At 28.2% G+C, this 26,156-nt stretch overlaps 1 protein-coding gene across 3 annotated transcripts in view; it reads right to left on the reverse strand.

The window, feature by feature from the left end:
- Positions 1-26,156, reverse strand: part of LOC145277833 (protein cereblon-like) — a 189,422-nt gene that overhangs the window by 92,062 nt on the left and 71,204 nt on the right. For all 3 annotated transcript variants that reach the window (XR_013868213.1, XM_080129748.1, XM_080129750.1), the window contains exon 3: positions 23,926-24,128. Coding sequence is in view for 2 of the 3 variants with exons in the window: in XM_080129748.1 (XP_079985874.1) it covers positions 23,926-24,128 (203 nt within the window). In the remaining variant the exon portion in view is untranslated. The remainder of the gene's footprint in view (positions 1-23,925; positions 24,129-26,156) is intronic.

The following is a 26,156-nucleotide window of genomic DNA, read 5'->3' on the forward strand; positions in this document are numbered from 1 at the left end:
TTTTATACAATAAGGTCGATTTTTTTCCTATTTCATCAAACATTATAACTTTGTAAACAATAATGATATATAGAATTATCTTATGGCATGCTTTATGTCAGGTCATGTGTCTTTCGAAAATATGCATTTTTGTTTGAGTTCAGTAATTTCTACATTTTTTTTCTGATTTGCTTGTAACTCCTAAAATAAACAGGAAGTCAAAGTAATTTTCACTCACATACTTACATCTACTTCTTCATGCAAGGAACTATTTTTCATAGGATATTTTCAGTCATTCTTTCATTTTTCTAGTTCTTGCTATCGCCTTTTACCTATTATACTTTGATTGGATAGCAGCTTCACTATTTTAACTTTTTACTGTTTTTTTTTAATTTATTATTTTGATGCATATTCTTACTGTATTATTATAGCACCATGTGTAAGTGTAGTTATGACAAGAGTGAGATGATTTGATACTTTGTTATTCTTTGTGCTATTCTTATTGGTATTATTAGTAGTTTTAATAACATTAATACTGCAACACAGAGCTAATTATTAACTGAGGACTGATAATTTGAATTATTTAGACTACTATATCATCTTAATTGTTATTTTCACAGTGTTTCGGATAACTTGGGAATCTTTGTTCTTAGTTATTATCGCCTGTAGTGAAAATTAAATCTTCAACCTCCGGAAAGCTCTCACTTAGAACTGATTATAACTCAACACTTTATCAACTGCATTATTGGTCCACATTTTAATTTTAGTAATATTTAAAAATTTTCCCAAGGTCCTGGTAGTAATGGAATAATTTGTAAAATCATACAGTTAGTTGCTGCTAATATATGTTGGTCAACTATAAGGAAAATCTACCAACTTAATAAATCATAATAATCCTATGAATTATGACTAACTTAACATTAGATGAGAAGTTCTCCTAACAGAACACATCTGGTATATCACTTCTATGGTTTTCCCAACCTAAAACTGTACCATAAAACGTTATAAACATGACCCTATAGTGGATGAATGCAGCTTAAGAGATAAAACCTTCATGATATACTAAATGCATGAATTGAAATCTCTGTAACTGCTTGAGAAAATGAAATTTTGATAAATGTTCCCTTCCCAAAGCATCACTACTAACATTGCTCCATGCACATGAAGTATTTTTGAACAAATGGACGGTACCTGAGAATGGAGTATTTTGATAAAAGAACATATTTTAATTATATATAAAACTGAAGACTTGATATGTGTTTTAAAGATATGGAATAGCAGATAATCTAGTTACCTTTATTGATCCAAGAAACTATTGTTACACATAGTTAATTGCTTGTGAATGTGATTTGGATATAAAAACGTTGCAGATTTTTTCAATGGCTAATTAATATTTTCGAAAACTATAACATTTTATTTAACTTTATTATTTTTGATGAAACTAGTTTATTTGAAAACTGAAATTTATAAAAATTAAAAACTAAGAAAAAATGGTAATATGGGCTCTGGACTAGGAGTATGAGTAAATTCTTGTTGAAACACCTTAAATAATCTCAACCATTGTTACCAATCCTCATGTTATTTTACTGTCCTCCTTATAAACTTATTAACCTTTATACTCAAGTGGCCTTTGAGCTTTGATAAAGGGTAACTTGTTAGTACATAAAAAAAGCAAAAAAAAAACATCAGAATAGAATGAATATTGCCAGAAAAAACCAAACCACATAAAGAAACTTCCAAGCTAACTATCATTTAGACCCCCCCCACTCTCACCAAATGTGCTACACATACATATTTGTTCCCCCCCCTCTTTTTTTACATTCATCTTTATAATTTGTTTCCTGTTTTATTGTTTAAATTCATGCTATATAAAACTGTGTTAGAATTTTCCATTTGTTTGTCACTAAACATTTCGGCCTGATTGACAAATCCATATACATACAGCCGAAAGCTGAGAGCATACATGAGATGGACATGTTGGTAGACGAATACATAGTATCACACAGGAAAAGTCAAAATAAGAATAGCTATATAAACAGGAAAAGTTAGAGTCAACTGAGAAGCATTAACAGGAAGAGCTCAGTGAAAAACTGACACGATTCCTATGAACTTCAAAATACAAATAGCTAGGATTGCTTGCACTTTTTGTTCATTACTTTCTTCCTCAATCCTAACAACTTTTAACATGAGAGTGTTGAATCAAATAAGTTTCAACCAATGCAAGTATTTCCAAACTCCCAAAAGTAACAAGTACCTGCAAATGTAATAAGCCAATGTGAACTCCTAATGAAAAGGAATTATAAGAAGCATTCTCTACAAACCATCCGTGCCATTTCGGGGGGGGGGGGGGGGGGGGTCCCCCCCCCCCGGGAGTGACGGAAGGAAAAGAACTCAATGACTCAAAGTTCATCTACATCTATTATATAAATCTCACCTATCTGTATGTGAATGTATGTATGTCTTTCATACATACATTCACACACAATCTTTCAACACACATGACCAACACTGACAAAATTGGTATTGTTTGAAAGCTCAGTCTCTGGGCCGACAAATATCTAAAAATTGGCCAAAAACATTAATTCTTTCAACCATCAACTGGGGTCACTTTTTTCGTCAATATTTTTGCAAAGTCATCATATGCCTTGCAATGACTAAGCTTAATTTGAATGGCGGCAACGTTGTATGTCACGGTGGGCATGGCAGCTAAACCGTTTGCTTTTTTTTTTCATTTCCTTTTCCTTAGCGTTACAGATTCAAGCCTAACTACCTACTTACGTACATATATATATATTTTTTTTTTTTTGCACTCGTGTGAGTACTTGCTATTTACTTTTTTTTTAGGAGGTTGGTTGATTTTTTGTTTAAACAATTGTTTAAGGGCTCCGTTGCTCAATACCCTTACCATAAAACCTCTCCACGCCCAGGCAACACCAGGTACTCCTGCTAGTATGCACTAAAGAACAAAAGTAATGCACAGACACAAACAATGCCATGCTGTCAAATACTCAAATACACACAATAAACATTTTGACTATGAATATTTACTTACATTAAAATAATTTTTTTATATTCTTGTTTCTTATATAAAATGTTTTCCTTTAAACTTTTATAGTTTTCATATTTCATCCATAAAATTCTGTTTATGTTTAAGGTAGCACTTGTTACCTGGTGACTCTCATTTCACTGTTTCATTTTATTTTCATTTTATTATGCATGCCTGTTTATATACATATATATATACATATATATATACATATATATATATATATATGTGTGTGTGTGTGTGTGTTAATTTTCTTCCTTCACTAAAACAATACTTTTATAGCCCAATTCATATTAAATATTAGTGTGGGTCTTGACTACACATAAAGATGCTCCAAGATAGCCTGTACAAAATCGAGAACAATGCCAGAGGCCAAATAGGCAAACTGGTGAAATGTTTCTTCTGTTGAAAGTTTGGACATATTGCAATAAATTGCCAGACATAGCATGGAACTAAAGGGTACATGTTTAGTAAGCCGCAAGTAGCTACAGCTTATGTAGGAATAAACAAAATAAACCATTTGTATTATTTGGATTCTTTGGTCTACTGTTCTCATTTCGAGGAATATTTGCACAACGTTTCAGTCAATATAACCTCCAACATTCTACAGGTGTAACTTGTTGAACTCAGGAAATCTGCACAGAATTTTGAATGGAACCCTTTGCTTAATTCATGAGAGTAGCATGCTCTCGTTCTGTCAGTTATGACCAAATAGAAGTCCTAAATAATTCATAATTGTATTTTTAGGTCACCTGAACCTTCAATCTCCAGGAATGTAACTTTTGCAAATGAATTTTACCAAGTATTTTATCCACTATGTCATAGATTACACCTAAAACAGGTTAGTTACATCGACCAAAACATTGTGCAAATAACATACAAGATGAGAATAGTAGTCCAAAGAATTTAAATAATACAAATGATCAATCATCTAAAAAATTCAGAACCGTTTGGGATTAACAACAAAAAAAGTACAGATAGTAACATTACAAACTGATAACGTCTTTTCATTGGACAATGGTCAAATTACATACCTAATGCACTTAAACAAATCATATCTCTTATTTGTGGGCCAATTTTTTAAACAATTATATGGACTAAAAGAGAATAAAATGAACGTTCTAATGATATTAGTTTCATTTGCATTTATACATATAAAAATAGTCAATTTGCATTTATGCATTAACTATTTTTATACTAAATGGTAAAAATGAAAACTAAAATAGTCAAAACTGACAACAGAAAGAAACGTTTTTTTTATTTTTAAATTACTTTTTGATAAAAATGCACATGGTTAAATTTGGATGGTTACTGTGGAAATTCCACAGCTTATTCAAACTAATTCTACTTAAATTTCATGTCTATTTTTGTGATGACCAAAAGCAGAGTTATCATTGAACAAAATTAACAAAGAATATTTAGAAATTGATAAAGTACATTGACTTATTAAGTTCAATATAGATTATAGTTTTAAATTTATTTTTATGCCTAATATTTGATAAGTCAGAATTGTGTGGATTTTTCTTTAAAACATATGTTGTGTGAAATTTTGAATAAAAATGTAAATGCATCAAAATGAAATAACAATTTTAAAAACAACATGCACCCTCTTCCCCACCACCATAAGCGCAATAGTAGTAGCAGAGTGAAAGAATGAAAGCAAACTCTGGATTCCTCCTTTTTTTCTCTTTTTGACAATATCTTGAAAACATAACTTTACCTATGCGTGGAGGATTCAAATAATGCAATGGTCTAAAACAGTAGAATTTAATTTCTTTTTAATAACTTAAAAAAAAAATACAATAAAAGTACTTTTTTATTCTCTTAAAAAACTTGTGATAACTTTCCATGTTTAAAATAATTTTGTTTAACTTATATTTTGAAAAATATTTTTAAAAATGAATTCCCTGTTCTATCAAGCCACAGATCTATTTAATAGATGATGTCATCTCACATGTCTCCAACCAACTGAATGATATAATACATTCAGAATAGAGACCCAATACAATGTGAAACTTTAATTCATAAAACCAGAAAGAAAACAAAAGTTTCTAAGAGTATTAAGTTTTATGAGAATAACTTCAAGAATAAATAAGGGAAGAAATTACATAATTTCTTGAAATATTTATATAAAAAATAATTTTTAAAAGATTATTAAAAAAAAATGTCCAATGGAAAACACAAATTTCGGCACTTTAAATTTTTATAACTTTAGAACCACTAATTGTTATTTGCATAATTTAAAGATTTCTTCTACACAACTCTATTCAGCCAAGTTCATAAAAATTAGTTAAAAACAAAAAAAATCAACTTGTAATGCTAAAACAGAAGAAAAATTTCATGTTGGGATATTTTCAGCAGAACAAACAAACCACCAAACAAACAACAAAATAAAAAAGTACAAAGTTTTAGTAAAAAAATCTCTTCTGCTTTCTGATTTGATGGTCAATATTTTCTCATTGGCAATCTCCAAATGGCCCAAGAAACAGATTTAGATGTAAATCAGTGTCTCTTTTTCATTCAATTCATTTTGCTGCTGATTAGTTTTTCCACAGATAGTATTAAAAAAAAAATAAAAACATCACTATTCTTGTTTTTTTATTGCAATTACTGTTATTTTTTATGTATGTGAATTTAATATCTATGAATTTTTAATTTTCATATTTTACGAAATGGTCTCCTTTTGATTAGTGTGGCTTGACTTTTGTGGTCAAAATTGCTTTTTGAATATTATTATCATGAAATTATCCCTATTTTGTAATTATTTATGCTTTTGTATTTTTGTTTATCTATTTAATATTATGATTTTGTTTATTATTATAATTACCATTCTTTTCTTTTATTGCTTTTTATTGAGAAGACATCAAATACTGTAGATAAGAAAAAAACTGAGAACATAAAAAAGTCAATACTTATAGTCATCAGTGTGTGTGTGTGTGTATATACATATATATATATGTATGTATGTGTGTGTGTAGGAATAGTATATATATATATATATATATATATATATATATATATATATATATATATATATATATATATATATGAAAGAATAGCATTCCAAGATCCAAATATTTATTTTTCTTAACAAACAGCTCTATCAGCATATTAAAATTTTGGCACATTTTTGACAGATCCATTTCGTTATGCAGAAACAATCGATTATTATTATATCAATATCGAATCTTCTCATGCATATACCCCTCAGAAAAATAGAATTATTTTTTTGCTTAGAAAGAAAAAAGAATATATGACAATATGATGTCTGAAAATAGAAAACCCATAAAAGACTCAGCATCACGTATTTGTTTAGATTGTTATGTTGGTTCATATTGTAAAGCTAGTCAGGTTTGAATTAAAAATGTTCTCATAAAGTCTGCAAAGAAATTATTTATATTTATATAACTACTATATATTATTTACTCATTTAATATTTATTATCTGCAATATGTTAACTAGCATTATATCTAAAATGGGTTTACATAAGTCATGGATACGAAACTAACTCCTTACTTTTTATAAAATTGCATTTTATATATATATATATATATATATATATATATATATATATATATATATAAAGAGGTGGACCAAAATACCGTAGGTTTACAACAACAATTGCCACATACAAATTTATTATGTCTACACTATTAGCCACTACCTGATGTAACTTTACCATGACATTATATACACATTTAGGCGTTATACAAAGATCCTATATTAATTTCAAGGAGTGCCACGATCACAATCTCACCATCTATAGAGGAAGTAGTTCCAATTTCCCTCTCTACCGTTCCTGTACTTCTACTACTTCGATTTAACACAGCCACCATTCATATTTATTCCTACTCTGGTGAGTTTTTACCACTCTTAACTTTTTACTTGATACATACACTTAACATATCTTCCACACATTCCTACTTATAAATAATAACTTCTCCCTTTCAAAAATCCGTCCTCGCTGATTGGCTGATCAGTACACATTCTATAATTCTGCTATTCGCTTCTCTAACGAACGGTTCGAAACTTATAATCACGCCACCATGTTTATACATATCCATTCGTTTCATGATTCAGTCTTACTCAATCCCGTCTTCGTTATTTCTACATATTTCTATTTATTTACTTCTTAGACCATATTTTCTTTTCTTACGAACTCGCCAACCAGTGAGCAAGAGAGAGATAAAGAGAGAAGAATACCTAGGGAGGGAGAGAGATAGAGAGTGAGAGAGAGATAGACAGAGAGGATGAGAGACAGAGAATTCCACTCACTCCCGTCTTCGTTGTCTTTATTTATTTACTTAGACCATATTTTCTTTTCATACAAACTTCAGGATTATACCGACCAGTGAGCAATACAAAGAGAGAGAGAGAGACGGACAGAGGGAGATACAGGAAGGGGGGGAGACATATAGAGAGCGACAGACAGGGAGACAGAGATAGCGATATATATATTTGGTAAAACTGGTAAGTAGTAAAAACTTGAAGAAAGTGCTCAATACTATTGCAGAGCAAATATGTGTTTTATTTTTTTATTACGGTTTTATCTGTTTGGCTACATATGTTTCCTATGTTGTGTAGCCAAACAGATAAAACGGTAATAAAAAAATAAAAAACATATATATATATACATATATATATATATATACATATATATATATATATATATATATATATATATATATATATAGAGAGAGAGAGAGAGAGAGAGAGAGAGAGAGAGAGAGAGAGAGAAGGAGAGATACAGGGAATTCCTATTAAATTTTCATTGTCTTTATTTATTTACTTTAGACTTTAGATATAAAGCAAAATTCAATCAAGCATTATAAAGCAAAATTCAATCAAGCATTATAAAGCAAAATTCAATCAAGCATTATAAAGCAAAATTCAATCAAGCATTATAAGGGTAAATTCAATCAAGCATTATAAAAGTAAATCCACTCAGGCATTATAAAGGTAAATCCAATCAAGCATTATAAAGGTAAATCCAATCAAGCATTATAAAGCAAAATTCAATCAAGCATTATAAAGGTAAATTCAATCAAGCATTATAAGGGTAAATTAAATCAAGCATTATAAGGGTAAATTACATCAAGGATTATAAGGGTAAATTACATCAAGCATTATAAGGGTAAATCCTATCAAGCATTATACGGGTAAATTCAATCCAGCATTATAAGAGTAAATTCAATAAGGCATTACAAAGGTAAATCCAATCAAACACAATAATAATCAATCAAGCATTATAAGGGTAAATTCAATAAAGCATTATAAGGGTAAATCCAATCAAGCATTATGAAGGTTAATTCAATCAAGCATTATAAGGCTAAATTCAATCAAGCTTTATAAGGGTACATTCAATCAAGCATTATAAGGGTAAATTCAATCAAGTATTATAAAGGTAAATTTAATACAAGCATTACAAGTGTGAATTCAATCAAACATTATAAGGGAAAATCCTATCAAGCAATATAAAGGCAAATCTTATCAAGCATTATAAAGGTAAATCCTATCAAGCATTATAAAGGTAAATTCAATCAAGCATTATAAAGGTAAATCCTATCAAGCATTATAAAGGTAAATTCAATCAAGCATTATAAAGGTAAATTCAATCAAGCATTATAAAGGTAAATCCTATCAATCATTATAAAGGTAAATTCAATCAAGCATTATAAAGGTAAATCCTATCAAGCATTATAAAGGCAAATTCTATCAATCATTATAAAGGTAAATTCAATCAAGCATTATAAAGGTAAATCCTATCAAGCATTATAAAGGTAAATTCAATCAAGCATTATAAAGGCAAATCCTATCAAGCATTACAAAGGCAAATCCTATCAAGCATTATAAAGGTAAATCCTATCAAGCATTATAAAGGCAAATCCTATCAAGCATTATAAAGGCAAATCCTATCAATCATTATAAAGGTAAATCCTATCAAGCATTATAAAGGCAAATCCTATCAAGCATTATAAAGGCAAATCCTATCAATCATTATAAAGGTAAATCCTATCAAGCATTATAAAGGCAAATCCTATCAAGCATTATAAAGGGAAATCCTATCAAGCATTATAAAGGCAAATCCTATCAAGCATTATAAAGGCAAATCCTATCAAGCATTATAAAGGCAAATCCTATCAAGCATTATAAAGGCAAATCCTATCAATCATTATAAAGGTAAATCCTATCAATCATTATAAAGGTAAATCCTATCAAGCATTATAAAGGCAAATCCTATCAAGCATTATAAAGGTAAATCCTATCAAGCATTATAAAGGTAAATCCTATCAAGCATTATAAAGGCAAATCCTATCAATCATTATAAAGGCAAATCCTATCAATCATTATAAAGGCAAATCCTATCAAGCATTATAAAGGCAAATCCTATCAATCATTATAAAGGTAAATCCTATCAAGCATTATAAAGGTAAATCCTATCAAGCATTATAAAGGCAAATCCTATCAAGCATTATAAAGGCAAATCCTATCAATCATTATAAAGGTAAATCCTATCAAGCATTATAAAGGTAAATCCTATCAAGCATTATAAAGGCAAATCCTATCAAGCATTATAAAGGCAAATCCTATCAATCATTATAAAGGTAAATCCTATCAAGCATTATAAAGGTAAATCCTATCAAGCATTATAAAGGCAAATCCTATCAAGCATTATAAAGGCAAATCCTATCAATCATTATAAAGGTAAATCCTATCAATCATTATAAAGGCAAATCCTATCAAGCATTATAAAGGTAAATCCTATCAATCATTATAAAGGTAAATCCTATCAATCATTATAAAGGCAAATCCTATCAATCATTATAAAGGTAAATCCTATCAATCATTATAAAGGCAAATCCTATCAATCATTATAAAGGTAAATCCTATCAAGCATTATAAAGGTAAATCCTATCAAGCATTATAAAGGCAAATCCTATCAATCATTATAAAGGTAAATCCTATCAATCATTATAAAGGCAAATCCTATCAATCATTATAAAGGTAAATCCTATCAATCATTATAAAGGCAAATCCTATCAATCATTATAAAGGTAAATCCTATCAAGCATTATAAAGGTAAATCCTATCAATCATTATAAAGGTAAATCCTATCAAGCATTATAAAGGTAAATCCTATCAATCATTATAAAGGTAAATCCTATCAAGCATTATAAAGGTAAATCCTATCAAGCATTATAAAGGCAAATCCTATCAATCATTATAAAGGTAAATCCTATCAAGCATTATAAAGGCAAATCCTATCAAGCATTATAAAGGTAAATCCTATCAAGCATTATAAAGGCAAATCCTATCAAGCATTATAAAGGCAAATCCTATCAATCATTATAAAGGTAAATCCTATCAAGCATTATAAAGGTAAATCCTATCAAGCATTATAAAGGCAAATCCTATCAAGCATTATAAAGGCAAATCCTATCAATCATTATAAAGGTAAATCCTATCAAGCATTATAAAGGTAAATCCTATCAAGCATTATAAAGGCAAATCCTATCAAGCATTATAAAGGCAAATCCTATCAAGCATTATAAAGGCAAATCCTATCAAGCATTATAAAGGCAAATCCTATCAAGCATTATAAAGGTAAATCCTATCGAGCATTATAAAGGCAAATCCTATCAAGCATTATAAAGGTAAATCCTATCAATCATTATAAAGGCAAATCCTATCAATCATTATAAAGGTAAATCCTATCAATCATTATAAAGGTAAATCCTATCAAGCATTATAAAGGCAAATCCTATCAAGCATTATAAAGGCAAATCCTATCAAGCATTATAAAGGCAAATCCTATCAATCATTATAAAGGTAAATCCTATCAATCATTATAAAGGTAAATCCTATCAATCATTATAAAGGTAAATCCTATCAAGCATTATAAAGGCAAATCCTATCAATCATTATAAAGGTAAATCCTATCAAGCATTATAAAGGCAAATCCTATCAAGCATTATAAAGGTAAATCCTATCAATCATTATAAAGGCAAATCCTATCAATCATTATAAAGGTAAATCCTATCAATCATTATAAAGGTAAATCCTATCAAGCATTATAAAGGTAAATCCTATCAATCATTATAAAGGCAAATCCTATCAATCATTATAAAGGTAAATCCTATCAAGCATTATAAAGGTAAATCCTATCAATCATTATAAAGGTAAATCCTATCAAGCATTATAAAGGTAAATCCTATCAATCATTATAAAGGTAAATCCTATCAAGCATTATAAAGGTAAATCCTATCAAGCATTATAAAGGCAAATCCTATCAAGCATTATAAAGGCAAATCCTATCAATCATTATAAAGGCAAATCCTATCAATCATTATAAAGGTAAATCCTATCGAGCATTATAAAGGCAAATCCTATCAAGCATTATAAAGGGAAATCCTATCAAGCATTATAAAGGCAAATCCTATCAATCATTATAAAGGCAAATCCTATCAATCATTATAAAGGTAAATCCTATCAAGCATTATAAAGGTAAATCCTATCAAGCATTATAAAGGCAAATCCTATCAAGCATTATAAAGGCAAATCCTATCAATCATTATAAAGGTAAATCCTATCAAGCATTATAAAGGCAAATCCTATCAAGCATTATAAAGGCAAATCCTATCAATCATTATAAAGGTAAATCCTATCAAGCATTATAAAGGTAAATCCTATCAAGCATTATAAAGGCAAATCCTATCAAGCATTATAAAGGCAAATCCTATCAATCATTATAAAGGCAAATCCTATCAAGCATTATAAAGGCAAATCCTATCAAGCATTATAAAGGCAAATCCTATCAATAATTATAAAGGTAAATCCTATCAAGCATTATAAAGGCAAATCCTATCAAGCATTATAAAGGCAAATCCTATCAACCATTATAAAGGCAAATCCTATCAATCATTATAAAGGCAAATCCTATCAACCATTATAAAGGTAAATCCTATCAAGCATTATAAAGGCAAATCCTATCAATCATTATAAAGGCAAATCCTATCAAGCATTATAAAGGCAAATCCTATCAATCATTATAAAGGCAAATCCTATCAAGCATTATAAAGGCAAATCCTATCAATCATTATAAAGGCAAATCCTATCAATCATTATAAAGGGAAATCCTATCAAGCATTATAAAGGCAAATCCTATCAATCATTATAAAGGGAAATCCTATCAAGCATTATAAAGGCAAATCCTATCAATCATTATAAAGGCAAATCCTATCAATCATTATAAAGGCAAATCCTATCAAGCATTATAAAGGCAAATCCTATCAAGCATTATAAAGGCAAATCCTATCAAGCATTATAAAGGCAAATCCTATCAAGCATTATAAAGGCAAATCCTATCAATCATTATAAAGGCAAATCCTATCAATCATTATAAAGGCAAATCCTATCAAGCATTATAAAGGCAAATCCTATCAAGCATTATAAAGGCAAATCCTATCAAGCATTATAAAGGCAAATCCTATCAATCATTATAAAGGCAAATCCTATCAATCATTATAAAGGCAAATCCTATCAAGCATTATAAAGGCAAATCCTATCAAGCATTATAAAGGCAAATCCTATCAAGCATTATAAAGGCAAATCCTATCAAGCATTATAAAGGCAAATCCTATCAAGCATTATAAAGGCAAATCCTATCAAGCATTATAAAGGCAAATCCTATCAACCATTATAAAGGCAAATCCTATCAATCATTATAAAGGCAAATCCTATCAAGCATTATAAAGGTAAATCCTATCAAGCATTATAAAGGCAAATCCTATCAATCATTATAAAGGCAAATCCTATCAAGCATTATAAAGGCAAATCCTATCAATCATTATAAAGGCAAATCCTATCAAGCATTATAAAGGCAAATCCTATCAATCATTATAAAGGTAAATCCTATCAAGCATTATAAAGGCAAATCCTATCAATCATTATAAAGGCAAATCCTATCAAGCATTATAAAGGCAAATCCTATCAAGCATTATAAAGGTAAATCCTATCAAGCATTATAAAGGCAAATCCTATCAAGCATTATAAAGGCAAATCCTATCAAGCATTATAAAGGCAAATCCTATCAAGCATTATAAAGGCAAATCCTCTCAAGCATTATAAAGGTAAATCCTATCAATCATTATAAAGGTAAATTCAATCAGGCATTATACGGGTAAATTCAATCAAGCATTACAAAGGTAACTCCTATCAAGCATTATAAAGTTACATTCAATCAAGGATTATAAAGGTAAATCCAATCAATCATTATAAAGGTAAATTCAATCAGGCATTATAAGGGTAAATACTATCAAACATTATAAAGGTAAACTCAATCAAGCATTATAAAGGCAAATCCTATCAAGCATTATAAATGTAAATTCAATCAAGCATTATAAGCTTAAATTTAATCAAGCATTATAAGGGTAAATTCAATCAAGCATTCTAAGGGTAAATTCAATCAAACATTATCAGCGTGAATCCAATCAAGGCTTATAAGGGTATATTCAATCAGGCATTACAAAGGTAAATCCAATCAAGCATCATAAGGGTAAATTCAATCAAGCATTATAAGGGTAAATTCAATAAAGCATTATAAGGGTAAATTCAATCAAGCATTATAAGGGTAAATTCAATCAAACATTATAAAGGTAAATCCAATCAATCAATATAAAGGTAAATCCTATCAAGCATTATAAAGGTAAATTCAATCAATCAATATAAAGGTAAATCCTATCAAGCATTATTAAGGTAAATTTAATCAAGCATTATAAGGGTAAATTCAATCAAACATTATAAAGGTAAATCCAATCAATCAATATAAAGGTAAATCCTATCAAGCATTATAAAGGTAAATTCAATCAAGCATTATAAGGGTAAATTCAATCAAGCATTATAAGGGTAAATTCAATCAAGCATTATAAAGGTAAATCCAATCAATCAATATAAAGGTAACTCCTATCAAGCATTATAAAGGTAAATTCAATCAAGCATTATAAGGGTAAATTCAATCAAGCATTATAAGGGTAAATTCAATCAAGCATTATAAAGGTAAATCCAATCAATCAATATAAAGGTAAATCCTATCAAGCATTATAAAGGTAAATTCAATCAAGCATTATAAGGGTAAATTCAATCAAGCATTATAAGGGTAAATTCAATCAAGCATTATAAAGGTAAATCCAATCAATCAATATAAAGGTAAATCCTATCAAGCATTATAAAGGTAAATTCAATCAAGCATTATAAGGGTACATTCAATCAAGCATTATAAGGGTAAATTATATCAAGCATTATAAAGGTAAATCCTTTCAAGCATTATAAAGGTAAATTCTTTATAACCTTTATAATGCTTTATTTGATGTATATTTATTTAAGCATTATAAGGGTAAATTCAATAAAGCATTATAAGGGTAAATTCAATCAAGCATTATAAAGGTAAATTCAATCAAGCATTATAAGGGTAAATTCAATCAAGCATTATAAGGGTAAATTCAATCAAGCATTATAAAGGTAAATCCAATCAATCAATATAAAGGTAAATCCTATCAAGCATTATAAAGGTAAATTCAATCAAGCATTATAAGGGTAAATTCAATCAAGCATTATAAGGGTAAATTCAATCAAGCATTATAAAGGTAAATCCAATCAATCAATATAAAGGTAAATCCTATCAAGCATTATAAAGGTAAATTCAATCAAGCATTATAAGGGTACATTCAATCAAGCATTATAAGGGTAAATTATATCAAGCATTATAAAGGTAAATCCTTTCAAGCATTATAAAGGTAAATTCTTTATAACCTTTATAATGCTTTATTTTATGTATATTTATTTAAGCATTATAAGTGTAAATTCAATCAAGCATTATAAGGGTAAATTCAATCAAGCATTATAAAGGTAAATTCAATCAAGCATTATAAGGGTAAATTCAATCAAGCATTATAAGGGTAAATTCAATCAAGCATTATAAAGGTAAATCCAATCAATCAATATAAAGGTAAATCCTATCAAGCATTATAAAGGTAAATTCAATCAAGCATTATAAGGGTAAATTCAATCAAGCATTATAAGGGTAAATTCAATCAAGCATTATAAAGGTAAATCCAATCAATCAATATAAAGGTAAATCCTATCAAGCATTATAAAGGTAAATTCAATCAAGCATTATAAGGGTACATTCAATCAAGCATTATAAGGGTAAATTATATCAAGCATTATAAAGGTAAATCCTTTCAAGCATTATAAAGGTAAATTCTTTATAACCTTTATAATGCTTTATTTGATGTATATTTATTTAAGCATTATAAGGGTAAATTCAATAAAGCATTATAAGGGTAAATTCAATCAAGCGTCATAAAGGTAAATTCAATCAAGCATTATAAAGGTAAATTCAATCAAGCATTATAAGGGTAAATTCAATCAAGCACTATAAAGGTAAATCCAATCAAGCATCATAAGGGTAAATGCAATCAAGCATTGTAAAGGTAAATCCAATCAAGCACTATAAAGGTAAATCCAATCAAGCATCATAAGGATAAATTCAATAAAGCATTATAAGGGTAAATTCAATAAAGCATTATAAGGGTAAATTCAATCAAGCATTATAAAGGTAAATTCAATCAAGCATTATAAAGGTAAATTCAATCAAGCATTATAAGGGTAAATTCAATCAAGCATTATAAAGCTAAATTCAATCAAGCATTATAAGGGTAAATTCAATCAAGCATTATAAGGGTAAATCCAATCAAGCATTATAAGGGTAAATCCAATCAAGCATTATAAGGGTAAATATAATCCACCATTATAAGGGTAAATTCAATACACCATTATAAGGGTAAATTCAATCAACCCTTATAAAGGTAAATCCAATCAAGCATTATAAGGGTAAATTCAATCAAGCATTATAAGGGTAAATCCAATCAAGCATTATAAGGGTAAATATAATCCACCATTATAAGGGTAAATTCAATACACCATTATAAGGGTAAATTCAATCAACCCTTATAAAGGTAAATCCAATCAAGCATTATAAGCGTAAATTCAATCGAACATTATAAGAGTAAATTCAATCAAACATTATAAGCGTAAATTCAATCAAGCATTATAAGAGTAAATACAATCAAGCATTATAAAGGTAAATTTAATCAAGCATTATAAAGGTAAATGCAATCAAGCATTATAAGGTAAATTCAATCAAGCATTATAAGAGTAAATTCAATCAAGCATTATAAGGGTAAATTCAATCAAGCATTATAAGAGTAAATTCAATCAAGCATTATAAAGGTAAATTTAATCAAGCATTATAAAGGTAAATTTAATCAAGCATTATAAAGGTAAATGCAATCAAGCATTATAAGAGTAAATTCAATCAAGCATTATAAAGGTAAATTTAATCAAGCATTATAAAGGTAAATTTAATCAAGCATTATAAAGGTAAATGCAATCAAGCATTATAAGGTAAATTCAATCAAGCATTATAAGAGTAAATTCAATCAAGCATTATAAGGGTAAATTCAATCAAGCATTATAAGAGTAAATTCAATCAAGCATTATAAAGGTAAATTTAATCAAGCATTATAAAGGTAAATTTAATCAAGCATTATAAAGGTAAATGCAATCAAGCATTATAAGAGTAAATTCAATCAAGCATTATAAAGGTAAATTTAATCAAGCATTATAAAGGTAAATTTAATCAAGCATTATAAAGGTAAATGCAATCAAGCATTATAAGGTAAATTCAATCAAGCATTATAAGAGTAAATTCAATCAAGCATTATAAGGGTAAATTCAATCAAGCATTATAAGAGTAAATTCAATCAAGCATTATAAAGGTAAATTTAATCAAGCATTATAAAGATAAATTTAATCAAGCATTATAAAGGTAAATGCAATCAAGCATTATAAGGTAAATTCAATCAAGCATTATAAGGGTAAATTCAATCAAGCATTATAAAGGTAAATTTAATCAAGCATTATAAAGGTAAATTTAATCAAGCATTATAAAGGTAAATTCAATCAAGCATTATAAGGTAAATTCAATCAAGCATTATAAGGGTAAATTCAATCAAGCATTATAAAGGTAAATTAAATCAAGCATTATAAAGGTAAATTTAATCAAGCATTATAAGGGTAATCAAGCCTTATAAAGGTAAATCCTATCAAGCATTATAAAGGTAAATTCAATCAAGCATTATAATGGTACATTCAATCAAGCATTATAAGGGTAAATTATATCAAGCATTATAAAGGTAAATCCTTTCAAGCATTATAAAGGTAAATTCTTTATAACCTTTATAATGCTTTATTGGATTTATATTTATTTAAGCATTATAAGGGTAAATTCAATAAAGCATTATAAGGGTGAATTCAATCAAGCATTATAAAGGTAAATTCAATCAAGCATTATGAAGGTAAATTCAATCAAGCATTATAAGGGTAAATTCAATCAAGCACTATAAAGGTAAATCCAATCAAGCACTATAAAGGTAAATCCAATCAAGCATCATAAGGGTAAATTCAATCAAGCATTATAAAGGTAAATTTAATCAAGCATTATAAAGGTAAATGCAATCAAGCATTATAAGAGTAAATTCAATCAAGCATTATAAAGGTAAATTTAATCAAGCATTATAAAGGTAAATTTAATCAAGCATTATAAAGGTAAATGCAATCAAGCATTATAAGGTAAATTCAATCAAGCATTATAAGAGTAAATTCAATCAAGCATTATAAGGGTAAATTCAATCAAGCATTATAAGAGTAAATTCAATCAAGCATTATAAAGGTAAATTTAATCAAGCATTATAAAGGTAAATTTAATCAAGCATTATAAAGGTAAATGCAATCAAGCATTATAAGAGTAAATTCAATCAAGCATTATAAAGGTAAATTTAATCAAGCATTATAAAGGTAAATTTAATCAAGCATTATAAAGGTAAATGCAATCAAGCATTATAAGGTAAATTCAATCAAGCATTATAAGAGTAAATTCAATCAAGCATTATAAGGGTAAATTCAATCAAGCATTATAAGAGTAAATTCAATCAAGCATTATAAAGGTAAATTTAATCAAGCATTATAAAGGTAAATTTAATCAAGCATTATAAAGGTAAATGCAATCAAGCATTATAAAGGTAAATGCAATCAAGCATTATAAGGTAAATTCAATCAAGCATTATAAGGGTAAATTCAATCAAGCATTATAAAGGTAAATTTAATCAAGCATTATAAAGGTAAATTTAATCAAGCATTATAAAGGTAAATGCAATCAAGCATTATAAGGTAAATTCAATCAAGCATTATAAGGGTAAATTCAATCAAGCATTATAAAGGTAAATTAAATCAAGCATTATAAAGGTAAATTTAATCAAGCATTATAAGGGTAATCAAGCCTTATAAAGGTAAATCCTATCAAGCATTATAAAGGTAAATTCAATCAAGCATTATAATGGTACATTCAATCAAGCATTATAAGGGTAATTTATATCAAGCATTATAAAAGTAAATCCTTTCAAGCATTATAAAGGTAAATTCTTTATAACCTTTATAATGCTTTATTGGATTTATATTTATTTAAGCATTATAAGGGTAAATTCAATAAAGCATTATAAGGGTGAATTCAATCAAGCATTATAAAGGTAAATTCAATCAAGCATTATGAAGGTAAATTCAATCAAGCATTATAAGGGTAAATTCAATCAAGCACTATAAAGGTAAATCCAATCAAGCACTATAAAGGTAAATCCAATCAAGCATCATAAGGGTAAATTCAATCAAGCATTATAAAGGTAAATCCAATCAAGCACTATAAAGGTAAATCCAATCAAGCATCATAAGGGTAAATTCAATAAAGCATTATAAGGGTAAATTCAATAAAGCATTATAAGGGTAAATTCAATAAAGCATTATAAAGGTAAATTCAATCAAGCATTATAAAGGTAAATTCAATCAAGCATTATAAGGGTAAATTCAATCAAGCACTATAAAGGTAAATCCAATCAAGCATCATAAGGGTAAATTCAATAAAGCATTATAAGGGTAAATTCAATGAAGCATTATAAAGGTAAATTAAATGAAGCATTATAGTAGTAAATTCAATCAAGCATTATAAAGGTAAATCCAATCAAGCATTATAAGGGTAAATTCAATCAAGCCTTATAAGGGTAAATTCAATCAAGCATTATAAGGGTAAATTCAATCAACCATTATAAAGGTAAATTCAATCAAGCACTATAAGAGTAAATTTAATCAAGCATTATAAAGGTTAATCCAATCAAGCCTTATAAGGGTACATTCTATCAAGCATTATAAGGGTAAATTCAATCAAGCATTATAAGAGTTAATTCAATCAACCACTATAAAGGTAAATCCAATCAAACATTATAAAGTTAAATTCAATCAAGCATTATAAAAGTAAATTCAATCCAGCCTTATAAGAGTAAATTCAATCAAGCATTATAAGGTTAAATTCAATCAAGCATTATCAGGGTAAATTCAATCCAGCATCATAAAGGTAAATTCACTCAAGAATTGTCAGGGTGAATTCAATCCATCATAATAAAGGTAAATTCAATCAAGCATTATAAGGGTAAATTCAATCAAGCATTATAAAGGTAAATTACATCAAGCATTATAAAGGTAAATTCAATCAGGCATTATAAAAGTAAATTCAATCAAGCATTATAAGGGTCAATTCAATCAAGTCTAATCAATCATTATAAAGGTAAATCCAATCAGGCATTATAAGGGTAATCAAGCCTTATAAAGGTAAATCCTATCAAGCATTATAAAGGTAAATTCAATCAAGCATTATAAGGGTACATTCAATCAAGCATTATAAGGTTAAATTATATCAAGCATTATAAAGGTAAATCCTATCAAGCATTATAAAGGTAAATTCTTTATAACCTTTATAATGCTTTATTGGATTTATATTTATTTAAGCATTATAAGGGTAAATTCAATCAAGCATTATAAGGGTAAATTCAATCAAGCATTATAAAGGTAAATTCAATCAAGCATTATAAGTGTAAATTCAATCAAGCATTATAAGTGTAAATTCAATCAAGCATTATAAGTGTAAATTCAATCAATCATTATAAAGGTCAATTCAATCAAGCATTATAAAGGTAAATTCAATCAAGCATTATAAGGGTAAATTCAATCAAGCATTATAAGTGTAAATTCAATCAAGCATTATAAGTGTAAATTCAATCAAGCATTATAAGGGTAAATTCAATCAAGCATTATAAAGGTAAATTCAATCAAGCATTATAAGAGTAAATTCAATCAAGCATTATAAGTGTAAATTCAATCAAGTATTATAAAGGTAAATTCAATCAAGCATTATAAGTGTAAATTCAATCAAGCATTATAAGTGTAAATTCAATCAAGCATTATAAGGGTAAATTCAATCAAGCATTATAAGTGTAAATTCAATCAAGCATTATAAGAGTAAATTCAATCAAGCATTATAAGGGTAAATTCAATCAAGCATTATAAGTGTAAATTCAATCAAGCATTATAATGTAAATTCAATCAATCATTATAAAGGTCAATTCAATCAAGCATTATAAGGGTAAATTCAATCAAGCATTATAAGTGTAAATTCAATCAAGCATTATAAGTGTAAATTCAATCAAGCATTATAAGGGTAAATTCAATCAAGCATTATAAGGGTAAATTCAATCAAGCATTATAAGTGTAAATTCAATCAAGCATTATAAGGGTAAATTCAATCAAGCATTATAAGTGTAAATTCAATCAAGCATTATAAGAGTAAATTCAATCAAGCATTATAAGGGTAAATTCAATCAAGCATTATAAGTGTAAATTCAATCAAGCATTATAAGTGTAAATTCAATCAAGCATTATAAGTGTAAATTCAATCAATCATTATAAAGGTCAATTCAATCAAGCATTATAAAGGTAAATTCAATCAAGCATTATAAGGGTAAATTCAATCAAGCATTATAAGTGTAAATTCAATCAAGCATTATAAGGGTAAATTCAATCAAGCATTATAAGTGTAAATTCAATCAAGCATTATAAGAGTAAAGTCAATCAAGCATTATAAGGGTAAATTCAATCAAGCATTATAAGTGTAAATTCAATCAAGCATTATAAGTGTAAATTCAATCAAGCATTATAAGTGTAAATTCAATCAATCATTATAAAGGTCAATTCAATCAAGCATTATAAAGGTAAATTCAATGAAGCATTATAAGAGTAAATTCAATCAAGAATTATAAAGGTAAATCCTATCAAGCATTATAAGGGTAAATTCAATCAAGCATTATAAGGGTAAATTCAATCAAGCATTATAAGGGTAAATTCAATCAACTATTATAAAGCTAAATTCAATCAAGCATTATAAGGGTAAATTCAATCAAGCATTATAAGAGTAAATTTAATCAAGCATTATAAAGGTTAATCCAATCAAGCCTTATAAGGGTACATTCTATCAAGCATTATAAGGGTAAATTCAATCAAGCATTATAAGGGTTAATTCAATCAACCACTATAAAGGTAAATCCAATCAAACATTATAAAGGTAAATTCAATCAAACATTATAAAGGTAAATTCAATCAAGCATTATAAAAGTAAATTCAATCCAGCATTATAAAGGTAAATTCAATCAAGCATTATATAATTTATATATAATATATAATTTATACATTAATTCTAAGGCAACTACAGTGAGAAATTATCATGGTCGATTTGGTAGTGTGCTTGCTTTTGAATTCACCCCATTTTCTAATTAGCATTCGTACCTGGGAACTGCTGGTAACTTAGTTTTTTTTCTTCATTTTTTTTTAACACTTTTTTCTTTGTCTTATTCTACCACTAATCTTTGCATTCCAAAATTTAGAGTAAGTGGTTGTCAGACATTTTTTTTCTAGAAAGCTATTTAATACAGATATTTATTCAACTTTGATTTACCTAATTGGGTTTTTGGCGAGGTAGTAAATACTTATTTTTATACAAACAGCGTTGTACCAGTTCTTGCATTTATTTAATAAATTTTCCCTAGATAGTATTATAAGATAAGATTCGAGGGTGCATAGGTTGCAGCACTCAGATTTATTAGTTGTATATTTTCTTGTACTTTCTAATATTTGTTGATTTCTTATTAGTTTCCTCATTTTTTATTTTCAATGATGCGAAATGGTTGTAAAATCTGTTCCTAAACTGACAGCCTGTCGACCTTATATAGTCTGTGCATACTGTAGGGCAGATTAAACCATATACAATCCCTATGCCTGTTTTTCGTATTATTCTTATTTTAATGATGTTTTAGTGCCTATTCTAATGTTTTTAAAATTGTTATGTCTAGAATTACACACACCCATATGAAAGATATAACATGGGATGATACCCTTTTTTCTATCCTTGCTACCCTTAGGTTCATTAGGTTTGTGCTTAATATATTTAATTTCAATATTAAAACCTGATCTAGCAAATGCTTAGTTATATTTTTCTTACTGTTAAACATTTGTTTATTATAAGATAATCTATATATTCTTTTGGAGATGCTTTACTGGGTTTGGGTGATTAGATTTAAAGTTGATACAACATTTGACTAGGTTTATGGCATCATTTGTATTAAGTTGAGGGTAATATCTAAAAAGTTCACTATTTTATGGTAAATATCAATAGTTACTTTTAGGTCAATATCTTTAAAGAAGTTATAAAACAGATGTTTGGTTCTTTCTAAATTTCTACCACCGGAGTTTATAAAGTATAGTGCATCACCTCTACAAAGACCTACTTTTATCCCTGGTATTTTACTTTTGATTTCCTTAAGAATGTGAAGACCCACAAGGTCTGTTACCTGAGTTAAGGTGGTGGACCCCATTATAATATCAAAGTTTTTTTCCTATTTTTTCTGGTCCAAAATTTATTTTGTATCTAGCTAATTTTACTATGTCAATTTTACTATGCCAATTTTACTATGCCAATTTTACTATGCCAATTTTACTATGTCAATTTTACTATGTCAATTTTACTGTGTCAATTTTACTATGTCAATTTTACTATGCCAATTTTACTATGTCAATTTTACTATGTCAATTTTACTATGTCAATTTTACTGTGCCAATTTTACTATGTCAATTTTACTATGTCAATTTTACTATGCCAATTTTACTATGTCAATTTTACTATGCCAATTTTACTATGCCAATTTTACTATGCCAATTTTACTATGCCAATTTCGAATTCGGTTTCAGAGAAATTGATGGGTAATAGGAATTAATGTCAAGCATTATAAACTTAATATTCTAAAATTGAGGTAATATTACAATCCAAGTCAAAACTTTCTCAGAATATGACCATAAGTTATGAGTAACTTTGGATTTAATTTTCAGCAGGATCCTATCTAAAATTCTTTATTAATTATTCCTATTTCAGTCATATTTAAATATATATAGATATAGATATGTCATCCACATACAATACTGTTTCATTTTATCACAGCTTATCAGTGCAGCTACACTAGCAACTATCTCAAGCCAGGTTTGAAACTCAACCAGCTAGGCGACAGTCGGTGCTCCTAACTGTTATGCTATTTGGCTGCTGCTAAAATGGGTGAATTAACAATGTGCAAACATGAAAAAGGATAAAAATCACCAAAAAAACAATATTTTGTTTCTTTTAATAAGAGAAACGTTGGCAGATTGAAATAGAGATGGCATTTCAGAATTGAGTGCAATACGAGTTATTTCTCAGATGAGAATTATTATTTTAAAATGTTCAACTCCAAATTGATGTAACACATCTAAAAAAGGTCAAATTATTTTAATAATTTTCATCTGTGTGACCTTAAAAAATGATAGAAGTTTTTACTGAAAAGAGTTGAAATCATTATAATGCAAGAATTTTGCAGAGTCACCTGCTTGTAATAACTCCAAATGTTTTATCCTTATCTAGAAGGTTCTTCATCATGGCAACCGTGTGTGACTGGAATAGATGTAATGGGATTGTCTGGCCTGGAACGAGGATGACGCTCGGTAACGTGATAATTGGAAGAGTGATGCAAGCCTCATCATCATGAATTGTACGTCCACGCACTTCTTCAAGATCTTCACCTAAATACTAATATGAAAAAAGAAAAATTTAATTTCAATTTATTTAAACAAATTCTTTTATATTATGTGTATATAAATTAAAAAAAAAAAAACTCCTGTATTCAGAAAGAGAGCAAAGAAAAAAGAAACAAAGCAAAAAAAAAACATTAAATTTGCAGAAAATTATCAGACATTAATGAAACAAGCGAAAAAAGTAGATAATTGAAAGCAAAAAATTTGGATCCTTCAAATTTTTTGCTTTTCATGCTATATTTTCACAATGTTTTGGTCGATGTAACATTCAGCCTTCTTCAGGTGTATCTTGTCGAAGTTGGGAATCTTTCCGTTTAAACTTGGGAATCTGTAGTGAATTTCAAATAGAACCCTTTATTTAATTGATAGGAATAGCATGTTCTTGTTCAGTCATGACCGGGTAGAAGTCTTAATTCACAAATGGATTTTGGAGTATTGCCCACACTGAGGATTAAACCTTCAATCTCCAAAAATGCATCCCTTTTACAACTGAATTTTACTTAATACTTTATTCATTATGCCACAGGTACATTGGCTGAAACGTGAAAATGACACTCAATATGAAAAGAGTAATTCGAATAATTTGTTATATATTATCGTGTTGGGGAATGCTAGATAATCCTGATTGATTATTATGATTGTGTTTTGTAAGTTTAAATAGAATATCACCTAAAATAGGTATTTTATAATGAAATATTTATTTACAATAACTTTGGAATGTTATAGACCAACCAACTACACACTACCCCCCCCCCTTACTGACCTGAACTCTCTTGCTTGTCAGATTATCATTTTTAAAATAAACAAAACTTTGTTGATTTACCAAGTTGTTATTTAATTACAAAAAATCACGATCATCAGAGTGTATATACTATGGCACACATTTCATAAAAGTGCATCTACAGACAATAGTTTGTAGACGCACTTTTATGAAATGTCATTTCTAAAATTCAGAAACATAATATGAAAAATTCAGAACTTAAAAAATTGCAACCAAATACAAGATAAAAGATACAATTAAGTATGTCCAATTTTATGCCATTTTTGTTACATTTGGATAAACTTAATAAACAAGTTGACCAATGTCAACCTGTCCAACTAAATAACACTTATTTCGCATGAATTTCAAATGTTAAACTACGAACACAACAGAAGAGAGATTACTCTGAATGACCAACAGAAAATAAAGGAGAAATGTAGGTTAGGTCGGTGTTAAAAGGATTGCAAATGTCCTGTAGTTTGGCACTAAATTGGGGAAAATATAAGATTAGAGGATATCAAGAGGATGCACAAAATTTTGATAAAATTACTGAAAAGTTAAATGGAGTGTTTAAAGAGACTGAAACAAATCTGCAATAGTGAAGAAATATGAGACCACTAACAAAGGATTCAGACACATAATTTGTATATAAAATTGACAATTCAAGGTTCAAAGCAAATAAAATGCCCAGATGTGATTCTTTCCTTTTATTGAAACATTCAAGTTCAACATCAAAACAAAAGATTATAAAGTTCAGACACGTCAATTCACTTATCTGATTTAAGAGCAAAGGTGCAATAATTCATTGATATATTTCAATATTTTTGTGCACAATATTTATTATGATCACATTTAACTCGGTTGATTTAAGTTCAACAAAATTAATTGCAGCTAACCAATGCATCATATCGAGAATATTATTGAGGCATAACAACCAGTTATGAAATCTTAGGAGGATAAACCAATTTTATCAATTCCATTTCATTATTCCATTCATATACAGGATATTTGAGACAAGTTTGATCATTTTTTGATATTCTTTCATTTCACAACCATTTGAAGTGCTAAAGCATAACAAATATTTGTTTCTGTGTAGGTTTGATAGACAATTGGAAAACAGCAGAATAAAGGAAAAGTGACCTGCATCATCATGATTCATGCTGGATTAAAAAATTTATCAATCTTAACTGCAACTTAATGCTTTTTGAAGGCCATGAGATGGAGAATTACAACAGAGATGTGAAAGCAGTGGCTAACAAAAGG

The sequence above is a fragment of the Euprymna scolopes genome, chromosome 6 (assembly GCF_053919585.1).
Source record: "Euprymna scolopes isolate OS-2025 chromosome 6, ASM5391958v1, whole genome shotgun sequence".
Classification (NCBI taxonomy): Eukaryota; Metazoa; Mollusca; class Cephalopoda; order Sepiida; family Sepiolidae; genus Euprymna; species Euprymna scolopes.